The sequence below is a fragment of the Rhagoletis zephyria genome, unplaced genomic scaffold (genome assembly GCF_001687245.7).
Source record: "Rhagoletis zephyria isolate East Lansing unplaced genomic scaffold, Rhagoletis_zephyria_1.1 Rzeph_scaffold_02463, whole genome shotgun sequence".
Taxonomy (NCBI): Eukaryota; Metazoa; Arthropoda; class Insecta; order Diptera; family Tephritidae; genus Rhagoletis; species Rhagoletis zephyria.
Window position 1 is genome coordinate 32006 of NW_016159547.1, and position 13115 is coordinate 45120.

At 38.3% G+C, this 13115-nt stretch overlaps 1 protein-coding gene across 1 annotated transcript in view; it reads left to right on the forward strand.

Moving 5' to 3' along the window:
* LOC108366946 (uncharacterized) overlaps positions 1-13115 on the forward strand; it is a 44513-nt gene that overhangs the window by 27175 nt on the left and 4223 nt on the right. Inside the window, exons 15-18 of the mRNA XM_017621438.1 lie at positions 1507-2535; positions 7396-8058; positions 10003-10439; positions 10514-10751. Of these exons, the coding sequence (XP_017476927.1) occupies positions 1507-2535; positions 7396-8058; positions 10003-10439; positions 10514-10751 (2367 nt within the window). The remainder of the gene's footprint in view (positions 1-1506; positions 2536-7395; positions 8059-10002; positions 10440-10513; positions 10752-13115) is intronic.

Here is a 13115-nt window from a genome sequence, read left to right on the forward strand (position 1 = left end):
TTTTTTTTCAAATTAATTGTAATTATTAACTCAAAAAAAGGCTCCCACATGTATAACGGCTCCGCGCCCCCACATTCTTAATCCGGCCCTGTTTGCAGTACATGAATTTATTTGTAGCTCATATTATTACGTCGCTATATGGATCCGCATTCGTTAAAGGCACTCTAAAAGATCCGCGCTCCACATTTTATATATTTATTACAGATGTGCACTCGCTTTAGGTGATTGGCTAAGGACGTAGTGGAGTGGTGAAAGCCAAAGAATGCACCACAAATGGAGCACGTAAGGCTACGGTTACTATGCATGCGTATTCTGACTTATTTTTTTGTTTCGGTGAAATCGTCAGAATACGCATGCATATTAACCGTAGCCTAACGTTATTATAGTCAGAACTTTTTTTAAAAAAGCCCCAAACCCACATCACTTTTCTTACGCTCACTTTAATAAATAAAAGATATAAATTGAAAAGTCACAAGTATATCCAACGTTGGAATTATAAAAAAAAAATATTTGAGTAATCGTAGTCCATCGATTATTCGAATCACTTATATTAACTATAATCACTTATAGCAACTAAAAAGTGCTGTGATCAAGGATCATATGATCGTCTCTTTAACAGCGCCCTAAATGGTATATTCTGCACCTTACCGATAATTTTGTAACTGGAAAATTGTATTACCAAAAAGTGTAACCACTTCTTGTCACTGCCATTGTAGGTACGTTGGTAATGCAATCAAAATGGTCAGCAATTCAGCTATGAAGATTTGTAAAAATTCCGGTATTGCATACATACATATTTCACGGGGGAATATTTTGTTACCAACTAATGAGATGTCAACAAAATGTACCGGTAACAAAAGTGCACAGAATGCGAAAAGGATTTAAAAATTGGCAGGCGGTTACCAAATTTTTTCTTGCCAGCGCAGAGTAGACCTGTAAATTGAAAAAATTACATGTGTCAAATGACCAAGCAAAATTACGAGGAAACCGAGACCGAAAAATTGTCAAATCGGTCGTACAACATAAATGTCGAAATTAAGGCACACTCACATTGTGGCATAACTTTCGCGTCCCAATAGTCCCAAAGCCTCGAAATAATTCTGAAAATTCAAAGGTAGTCCCGAAATGATGTTTCGATTTTTATATTCCTCTGGCATATCCCACTTAATTCACTTAGCACAGTTTCGAAAACACTAATCACTTCTGGTCAATATTTTTGAAACGATGATATAATGAATCCCGGACTCCCAGCTGACTTTATTGATATCGCCATAGACGTTTCTTTCATTTAGTACTTCTAAGAAAGCATTTTTTCTTAAGCGATAGTTGGCAAGAAATCTAAAATCAACGAATTGCATACTCTTAAAACAAAATCTTTTGAACTGTAACTTCGGTTCCGATTCCAAACCGTACGATTTGCAGAATATGCTGCATGTTATTTGATTACTGAAAAAAAAAACGTATATCCCCAATGTTTTCCTATTTTTTTCTTATTCCCTTTATAAGGTGGTGGTGGTGGAAACGGCAACCAAAATTCCAATCGTCATTCTGCCGAGCACAGTCAACAAATGTCGGTCTCCGGTGCTGAGAGTAAACCACTCTCCAAGCGCGCACAGCGACAAGCGCAACGTAATAAAAAATTCCAAAAGCAACAACATCTGCATCACAATTATGAGGATTGCGGAGCTGGCATACCGAACAATATGGGCTACTTCAACCCAGACGAAGTTGTGATACCACCATCGCCTCAGCCAGTCTTGCAGCAGCAACAACAACAACAGTATAACAACTTACCCCAACAGCTACAAGCGCTGCACATTGGTGGCAATCTAAGTGTCAAAGTAAACGGTCAACCACCGATGCAACCCAGTTACGCGAGTGTAAGTAATGGCAGCAATAATGGCGGCTACCAAGGCATGGTGCCCGCTCTAAGCATAATGGACCAGCTAAATCGAGGTGTTCAAGTAGAAAACCTCTCACTGCCACCCGGCATCACTCTCACTAAGGTGGATCCTGTGAAGAGCGAGCAACTGCGTCAAAAATCAGAGTCTATACGTAAATTGTCAAAACCGTTACAACAACAGGCGCAACAGTCGCAATCATTCCATCACAAAGCTGGTGCGACGATAATCGCACCAGGTGGCAATTACTTCGGTGCTGCACCATATGCTGGCGTTGCTGCTGCAGCCGCTGCTCTGGAGCAGAGCGGCATCATTATGGTAGAGGCAAATCCAGCCAGTGGCAATAACAAAAAAGACCATACAAAATCAGGTGTTGGTGGTGGCCAGGCGCCGCCCAGTGGCAAACCATCGAAGAGTAAGAAACGGCGTAACAAATCAAAGCAAGAAAGCAATGCACGCGCTGCTGCCGCCGCTCAAGCTGCTGCAAACGCTAGCGGCAGTGTTGGTGATAGTGGAGCAGCTCAGAATGCCAACGGACAGCCGAAAATGATAACGTTACGCAATCCGATGTTTCACGGTGGAGCGGCAAGCGCTGCCGCAACCATACTACAGCAACAACCGGGATTAATACCAGGTAAGCGACTATTTTAAGAAAATTATTATGGCCTTATTCATAACACAGGCAAAAAAAAAATGAAAAAAAAAATCTTGGCGCGGCAAATGTTAAAGCTGTTTTTGATACGACTTTTTGGTGCTGATTAGGGAGGTTCCATGGGAAACTGAACCTCGCGCAAAAATTATTTTCTTTATAAAATTAACAAAAATGTGGATAAGATATTTGTAAAAATCTTGAATCAAAAAATAACAAATTAAATATTTAAATGCATTTTTATTATTTTTTTTTACGTTTTGAAATCAGGTTCGAAGTAAATTTTTTGAGCGAGTTTAAAGTAGGTTGTGTTGAAAATAATTTCAAATAATTTGCGATTCATAACACTGATAAACAGTGGTTGTGTTAAACAAAATTAAGTTTTTTTAGATACTACTACCCAAGGCACATTAAACAGGTAGTATCAGTAGAGCAAAAACAACANTAATTGACTGAAGTGGTTACGCTTATTATTTATTAGTATTGACATTAAAACGGTATTTTTTGTGATTGTTGTTTCTAAATATCATACGAAGATGCCCAGAGTGTATGTAAATCATCCTGAAAACTTTTGTTATATTTGCAGTCAAATAACTGTTAAAAGTCAATGGCTTAGTAAAAAACCAACAGAAGAAAACAGAAATTTCCAAGATATTAAAGAGGGAAATTTGTAGGGCCACAAATTAGAGACATATTGGCTGATGAACAGTTAGAAGAAAAACTTAATCCGATCAAAAAATCCGCATATATGCAAAATGTCGCTCAAGATCAGCTTCTTACACTCACATTTAAATTGTTTCCTGAAAATTTGGGTGCCGTTAGCGACGAACACGGCGAGCGGTTCCATCAGGATATATATATCATAGAAAAATGGTACCAAGGCAAATGGAATCCAAAGCTGATTACTGTTGGGCACTAAAAAGAGATGCACCTGATGCTAAATATTTCCGAAAATCCTCAGTAAAATTAAAGATTATTTATTTTTATTAATTAAATAAAGTTTTCAAGCGTATTTAATTAAATTTTAATTAAATGCCGTGGAAAAACAAACTGTGGGTGACAGAATTATTTTAATAATGTGGATTAGTTACAGGTTAGGTGCTAGTACAAAATAACCCTTTCAATTTCAGTTAACTTTTATTAAATTTACTTTTTGCTTCAGTGTAATTCGTGTTTGTTAAGAAAAATATATAGTAGAACTCATCTGCTTTTAATAAAATTGTGTGAGTTCTTTATCTATATTATGAGTTATTACTAAGCCGTATTGGTCTTGTCCCACCCGTGATAAAAAAAGCTAAAAGTTGTTATATTTAATTACAGAAGTTGAAGTTGTGTTTCGTTTTTGTTACATAATGTTACAAATTCATTGCAAATGTTTACCACAATTGTGTTTTCGTTGCCACATAGTTAGATAAGACTAATTCAACAGTAAAGAATGTCCCACCCGTGACAGCTACCTACATACCCTTGTGGTCAGCTGATTAAGTTAAGTGACATTTTTACCATTTTTGGCAATTTTCCTTTATTTATTTAATGTTTATATTTTTATTTTATAAAAGTCTAGCACATTACATAACCAGCATCACATAAATCCACATTTCACACTTCGTACAAAAATTATAAAAACTCAATAAACTCTAAGAATTACACCCAAAAATTGTAACTTTTTGTTCAGAACTTTTAGAAGATAAGACGTGAATGAATTGAACTTCTACTTGGCTTCTGATATTTTTTAATAAATGATCTTCAATATGGACCACATTTAAAGCTCCTTTTCATATAAAAATTCGTACGTGTCCCACCCGTGACGAACGTTATCCTAGCCGTGACAGAGGAATTTCGGATTTTTTTATAGTAAAGCAATGATTTTTGTTGTAGTTTTTGCTTTGTTTGTATTCGTAGTTCTTTGTATTATTATAAGGCATCAAGTTCACACAGAATAGGGAAATAAATTCGCAGAGTTTCCGTAAAATATATCTGCTTCAAAAGGCAAGTTCTTTTTTTGTCCCGCCGGTGACAGCAGAAATAACTCAGATTTTTTCCATATAAAAGTAAGGAAATTTTTTTCCTATTTTGTAATAACCAGGGTACGAAAATAAACTGCACAAAACAATTCCCATTTGCTCATCGATCATCATATCAATTGTGGTTTTGTACAGTTTTGTACATAGTCAGAAACAAATTGTAAGATTCACTGTTATTTTCCCCAACGAGAAACTGCGCAACACCCTCCACAAAAAAACAATATCAATACGTTCATATTCGTAATAGGCGACCCCAAATACCCATTGATACCAAGATAAAAATAAATTCGTAAATATATATAAAATTTTTGTATCTCACATAAAGTCCCATAGATTTTTTGAGGTTAGACGCTGGAGCAAAACGGACTTCGTATTCGTGTTCAGCGAACCCAAAAACATATGAAGTACCTGGTCTGGTCAAAAGAACCTTTCATCGATTTATTTTTTTTTTGGTCCTGTGTTATTAAAGCCCTGTTCGTGTGCGCAATATCCAGTAAATCCAGTACTAATTTTACTGTTTTTTTTATTGGATGTCGTTTTCGTACCCAAAAACTTGCAAGAAACTAACAAAAGAGGGGAAATTGAGAGAGCAAAAATGGCAGCTGAACTTGCAAGTTTTACTGAATTTTTACTGGACAAATTTTTACTAGCAACTATTTGCTAGAAGAAAAACAGCTGATGGCATGATGCTTAATGTAATTCACATTAACAAAATAATTGTTTGTGGTGCTTTTAGAGTTGTAATTGACAAAATAAACCTATTTAAATATATAAGATGGAAAATACTAGTTTTCTAAGAAAATTGCATCGGAAAATAACAAATTAATCAGCTGTTCATAAAACTAGCAACTTCTTGCTGGTTTTGCGTTTTCGTACTTTCTTGCATATTTCACTCATTGGGTGTAAATATTGGCTTCCTCTCCGAAATTTGGTTACTGACTAGTTACTGGATATTTTTTGCTGGAGAATACGAAAACACAACTTAAATAGCAGATGAATTAGGTATATGAGGTTTGTCACAAATTCACTCGGCAAACCAAAGTTCCAGAAATCTTAAGGAAATCGTTAGGAGTATCTCATTTCTGTAACGATTTTTTTTACGAATTTTCAAAGAAAATTATATGAAGTGGTTGACACGAACTCGTAGAGAAATTTCTGTACGAAAAATAAAGAAAATTCTGGAAAAATTCTGAAAGATATTCTTCACATAGCACCATTACTTTCGTTGCTTCACAGATTTTTTTCCGAAATTTCGTAAAAGAATGGAAGTGTGCGTCATTTATTTCATTTTAGAAAATTCGGCAAAAAACCGAATTAAATCTTAACGAATTTTTTTAAATTTCTTTACAATGCAGAATACTCTGAAAAAAATGGTTTGCAGGGAAAATACAACATTAGATATACCCTGCAAACCATTTTTTCAGAGTATTCTGAATCGTAAAGAAATTTTAACGAATTCGGAAAGATCCCATCCGATTTTTTTCCGAATTTTCTAAAATGAAATAAATTACGCACACTTCCATTCTTTTACGAAATTTCGGAAGAAAATCGGTGAAGAAATGAAAATAATGCTGCTAAGTGAAGAATTTCTTGCAGACTTTTTTCAGAATTTTCTTTATTTTTCGTACAGAAATTTCTTTACGAGTTCGTGTCAACCACTTCATATAATTTTCTTTGAAGATTCGGAAAAAAATCGTTACAGAAATCAGATACCCCTGCAAACCATTTTTTCAGAGTATTCTGCATTGTAAAGAAACTTTAAAGAATTCGTTAAGATTTAATTCGATTTTTCCCTGCAAACCATTTTTTCAGAGTATTCTGAATCGTAAAGAAATTTTAACGAATTCGGAAAGATCCCATCCGATTTTTTTCCGAATTTTCTAAAATGAAATAAATTACGCACACTTCCATTCTTTTACAAAATTTCGGAAGAAAATCGGTGAAGAAATGAAAATAATGCTGCTATGTGAAGAATTTCTTGCAGACTTTTTTCAGAATTTTCTTTATTTTTCGTACAGAAATTTCTTTACGAGTTCGTGTCAACCACTTCATATAATTTTCTTTGAAGATTCGGAAAAAAATCGTTACAGAAATCAGATACTCCTAAAGATTTCGTTAAGATTTCGGGAACTTTGGTTTGCAGGGTAATGCTGCTATGTGAAGAATATCTTTCAGAATTTTTCCAGAATTATTTTTTTTCGTACAGAAATTTCTTTACGTGTTCGTGTCAACCACTTCATATAATTTTCTTTGAAAATTCGTAAAAAAATCGGTACAGAAATGAAATACTCCTAACGATTCCCTGCAAACCATTTTATCAGAGTATTCTGAATCGTAAAGAATTTTTAAAGAATTCGGAAAGATCCCATCCGATTTTTTGCCGAATTTTCTAAAATGAAATAAATTACGCACACTTCCATTCTTTTACAAAATTTCGGAAGAAAATCGGTGAAGAAATGAAAATAATGCTGCTAAGTGAAGAATTTCTTGCAGACTTTTTTCAGAATTTTCTTTATTTTTCGTACAGAAATTTCTTTACGAGTTCGTGTCAACCACTTCATATAATTTTCTTTGAAGGTTCGGAATAAAATCGTTACAGAAATCAGATACTCCTAAAGGTTTCGTTAAGATTTCGGGAACTTTGGTTTGCAGGGTTTCTTCTTAAGATTTCGGGAACTTTGGTTTGCAGGGTACTTTATCAGTTTATTATTTAGAAACAAATTTATGTGCAAACCTTGTGCTTAAGCTTAATTCTTGAGTTTTCAGTTTGGAGTATAATTTTTAGAACAGTGCTGTAAACACATGTTTATCCATTTTATAGGTCGTCCTACAGGCGGTTTACCGCTAGCAGCACCTATACCGATGGATCAGCCAGCTGCCATAATCAAGAATGAGAATGGCATGTTCACAATACGGAACCCGGCGCTTCATCAAGCAGTTACGAGTGGTCTAGCGTTGGGTGGTTATCGGCAATTCGGTAATGTAAGCTATTATACGCCACAAGAAGCTGCCGCTGAGGCTGTTAGAGCAAATCAACTGCAGCAACAACAAAACGCTACCAATCAAGTGATTTCGACAAACCACAATGGAGACGGCAGTAGCACATCTTCGTCATCGGCCTTTTCATATTTCTCGAATACCAGCTCGAATGCAAGCAGCGGTAATGCGCCAGCCTCCTCGTCTTCATCGGCCGGCAGTGTGGGTGCCAGTACAATCGGCAACACACACAACACCATCAGTATTAGTTGTACCAGCATAGATGAGCGCGGGGGCAGCACATCTTTAACTGGTAGTGGTGGCGGCTTGACCGGTGACGCGGCTGTAATTGCACGACCGTCGCCACAACCAAAATGCATATCTGCCATTGGTAGTGAAATAAAGAACGCACAACAGCAAAAGCAGAAATGCAAAGAGAGCACGCCGCAGTGGCCTTCGTTCGTAGGTCAGGAGCTGCAAAATCCTGGAATTCCGGGAGCAGAAAATTGTGAGTACATGAGCATTTCTTTTTTTTTTGGTAATTGACGCCGAGAGCTTTATTGTTGATTTGTTTACAACATTACTTTATTTATGCAACAACCCAGTAGATAATTTCAGGAACTAAAAGGCCCTTCAACTCTGCTTATGTAATACTTGAATGACCCCTTATTTGTTTACATTTGTTTTGTTCTTATTTATATTCGTTTGTTCATGAATTAATACATTTCTTTGTGGTTGTTTATCGTATCGGTATCGGCCGATTCTTTGCCTATAAGCCGATTAATCGGCATCACTATCTGAAAATAATTGGAATCGGTGGAACTCTACTTGCAAACGTTTTGGTACAGCGAACATATCCAAGCAGAAAAAAAAATCCGAAAAAGGAATGAAAAGTAGATGAAATGCGGATTTTTGTCCGTTTACCGATTCCATTTTCGAATACTTAGACGATCCTTTTTCACACTAAATTGTGTTGCTGAAATGTATGTACAGGAAAGTACCGAAAATGCTTGTTGTTTTTTTCTGAAATTTTTCGTTCAATACGCTTTCCTTCTGCACGTTACAGATGCTTTTTCATAGTTCGAAAATATTTAACAAAAATAACGAATCTTTTTATTGAGTCTGACGGTATTCGAACCCGGACGGCACCTACAAAAACTTAATTTTCTGAACGTTTCCGGATACGAAGAATATACGGTACGTTTCTCTGTCGGCTGGGCACACTCTTTAAGTTAACGACTATTTGAAAATTGACATTTACGCGAAATTCCCGCTTTTACAATTTTTATGTAAGTTGTTTGCAATAATAGAATGGTGTTCGCAGCTGCGCAAAATGCGAAATATTTGGGATGATGTGGCCACTGAAAATCAATCGAAATTTTGTGCAACGTACAGTGAAATTATACTAGGATACAGTGGAAACCATCTGGCTGTGCACGCACTTTGCGAACGCCAAAGAAAAATCGAATTCATCGAACTCCGCTGTGCAAGCAGAAAATCACTTCCGGGGAAATGAATATCAACAAGGACAGCATCCGACTTGAGACTCAGCGTATATAAGATATACCGGACACTTACTTTCAGAAGTGTTAAAACAAACGGTCCCAAATAAATTCTGTTTACTAATGATTAAATTTTCACTGCGGAAGAATCGTTCAAAATAAACTGAACGATAGGGTTTATGCTTTTCGTATGCTTAATTTTCACAGATGATTTGCCATCTGGTACCCAGACCTCGATCGATTGATTTAAAAATAATGATCCATTCCAAAGGCGCTATGCCTTGCACTACTCGACAGTCAAGTGCTGGGTCTTCGGAGCGCGCTTGTGCGAGCCTTGGAAAATTTCCCGTAGTATGAGATACTTACTGCAATCGATGAGTTTCCAAGCCGACTTCATAGCTGCTGGAAGGCAAATGGCGGCCATTTCGAAAATAGTGTTCCACAATCTGTAGCCATTGGGTTATAAAATAAGTAGAAAAAAGTTTTGGAAACGTTCACCCGTTTTTACTTTGCCACCATGTATCAAAACATTTGTTGTACCAACTAGTAAAACTGTAAAATAATAAAAATATGACCAGGGCGATTAGGATCCACTTTCCCATGTATGCAATTGAATATACGTGGTTTCTTTTGTTTTTATTTTGTTTAATTCTTTTTTGTCAAACATCTGCAGAATTGGTTCATCCAAACTACCGTTCTTGAAAAATCCTGAAGTATTCTGCTATCACCTTGTGAACAGCCAAAAATTATTTTTCGAATGTTCGCTTTTCAAAAATAAAACACTACCTCCAAGGTCACTTTGCATGCATTGGCTGGGGGCTTGGGGACTATTTTCCGAAATATATCAGTGCGACAGACTTTTCGAAACTACTTGCATTGCCACGTGTGACTACACTTAAAAATTATAAGATGTACATACATAATTTATTTACTTCTATTCCTAATTACAGTGGCAGCAGCGGCGGCAACTTACCTCGGCAGTGCAGGAAATGGTTGTGTTACCAATGCCGGTAATAGCGGTGTTGGGGTTGGTGCTTCCGTTGGTGGTGGCGGTGCAGGTACTGGTAGCTGTTTAACTTCTGCCTCATTGCAAGAGAAATACCAGCAGTCTAGCTATTATAACGGTTTTGTAGACGTTTTCCCACCAGCAGCACAAAGTAATAGCAGTCAAATATCAACACCAGTTGCTCATTCCAGCAATACTGGTTCGCTCTTTGATGGCGGTGCTGACTGCCTACATCATCATAATTGTGGTGAGGACTCACCGCCACCCACCATAACCGGTTATAATTCATATTTGGATGGTATAACTAATACGGGTGTTATACGTTATGATGATGCATCATTCTTGAAGAATTTAATACCTGGGCAAAATCTAAGCAGTGAGGTGATTGAGAATGAATTTAACACATTTATCGAATCAATACTTTAAACTTAAAAAATTTTTATTTGTTACATTAGGTGTCCATTCATAATATAAACGACTCGAATTTTGCACGAAATACAACATCACCGGTGGCACATCGTGTGGAAATTACGCCGGTCTACCGCAGTAGACCGACGTCAACGACTACGAATATATACGAACATTGCGCAACATCATCATCGCTTACACAGAGCGCATTGAGCGAACAGCAGGCAAAATATCATCCGAATGTCGTGCCTAATTACAATGAGACTTTGGCTGATTTCGGTAGTGGTAAGTAACTTTGTAGCTGTAAATTAACTTAAGAAAAATAATTTCNTTATGACATGCTTGATTGCACTTTTCATTATTATGATTATAGTAATCGTAATCCTAAAAATTTTAATATTACAACTATGGTAATTGGGTTGATGAAAATTATGATTACTATTACAGTAGTCAAAAATGTTTAGGATTACAATTGCATGATTACGATTACAGTAATCGAGAAATAAGTAATATTGATATTTATACACTAAAACTCGGATATTTGTTCGAAATTGTTTTAATATTCAACACTGGGACTCGTAGTCCCAGTATTCAAAATAAATTTTGATTTTGATTAACTGCCCGCCTTGATGTTTTCACACAAAGGGGGAAAACTACAGTTTTACGCCGACCCGATGGATTACAATTAAAGTGTTCGTAATCGCAATTTTCATAATTACAATTACTGTAATTGTTATCTTGTGCGCTGGGTTTGGGACCCGCCACGTAAAAACCCCTTCCAGTGAAGAAGCGAAACAATGCCTCGGACTACGGCAAATCTTTAAAGGACTACGATTTGAAGGCATGCACCTGAAATGTCCGGACCCTTAATGGGGAAGGAAGCCTCTGCCCGGCTGGCTGATGTCCTCGTAAGAACAAAAGCTGACATTACCGCCATCCAAGGAATACGTTGGACGGGGCAAGGCAAGCAATGCCTAGGGCCTTGCGACGTATACTACAGCTTCCATGTAAAGGAGCGCAAATTCGGAGTTGGATTTGTGTTGGGAGAGAGACTCCGTGGCTGAGTACTGTCGTTCACCGTGGTGGACGCGCGTCTAGCCATAATCCGCATCAAAGCGAGATTCTTCAACATCTCATTCATCTGCGCCCATGTCCCCACGGAAGAGAAGGATGAGGTATCCAAGGATATTTTCTATGAGCGCTTGGAGCGCACGTACAAGCGCTGCCCCCGCCACGATATCAAAATCGTGCTTGTCGACTTCAATGCCAGGATGGGCAAAGAAGGGATCTTTGGAACCACCGTCGGAAACTTCAGCTTCCACGACGAAACGTCCGATAACGGATTGAGGCTGATCGATTTCGCCGGGGCCCGAAACATGGTAGTATGCAGTATTTTGGGCATACGTACACTCCAAGGCCCAAACATCGACTCGACTTGTTGCAGCCAAGTTACGCACCCGCCTCTGTGCAGCAAAAAATGTACGCCCGAACATTCAAGGAAATCTTAACGTCGAAAAGCTGCAATCACAACCGACAGCCAATGCATTCGCTACTCGACTCTCACACCTGCTCTCAGAGAGCACTCTTCAACAAACCGACATATGCGAGCAGTGGAACCACATTTCCCGCTCGTTAAGTACCGCCGCCGAAGAAGTAGTCGGATTTCAGCGAGCCCGAAAAAACAACTGGTACGATGAGGAGTGTCGGAAAGCTGCAGAGAAAAAAGATGCCGCTTGCAGGGCCACGCTGCGATCGGGCGCAATGCGCGCTATGTGGGACCGCTATAGGGGTCTGAAGAGGTAAGCGAGACGTATTTGCCGCAATAAGAAGAGAGAGCCCGAAATACGTGAGTGCGAAGAGCTTGAAATGCTGGCCGACAGGAAGAATGCCCGAAAATTTTACCATAGTTAGGCGACTTACCGAAGGTTTCAAGACCAGGGAGTACTCCTGTAAGAACAACAATGGCGACCTAGTTACCGATGTTCAGAACGTACTTAAATTATGGAGGGGACATTTTTCCACCCTACTGAATGGTAGCAGCACGGAAAGTTGTGGAGAAGAAGAACAAGAGCCCCAACGCGCCAACTACAAGGTCTTATCGAGCGTATTGTATGAAAGATTGAAGCCCCCCGTTAATGAACTGATTGGGCCTTATCAGTGTGGCTTTAGGCCTGGAAAATCCACCATAGACCAGGTATTCACAATACGCCAAATCTTGGAAAAGACCCGCGAGAAAAGGATCGACACTCACCACCTATTTGTCGACTTTAAAGCCGCTTTTGACAGCACTAAAGGGAGTTACCTATACGCCGCTATGTCTGAAATAGGCATCCCCGCTAAATTGATACGGTTGTGTAAAATGACGTTGAGCAATACCACCAGCTCCGTCAGAATTGGGAAGACCCCTCCGAGCCGTTCGCCACCAAACGGCGCTTCAGACAGGGCGACTCTTTTCATATGACATCTTTAATCTGATGTTGGAGAAGATAATAAGAACTGCAGAACTGAACCGCTCAGGAGCAATTTACTACAAGAGCCTGCAATTGCTGGCTTATACCGATGAGATCGATATCATCGGTAGCAAAAACCGGGAAGTCTGTTCTGCCTTTCCCAAGTTGGACAAGGAAGCAAAGTGAATGGGTCTGGTGG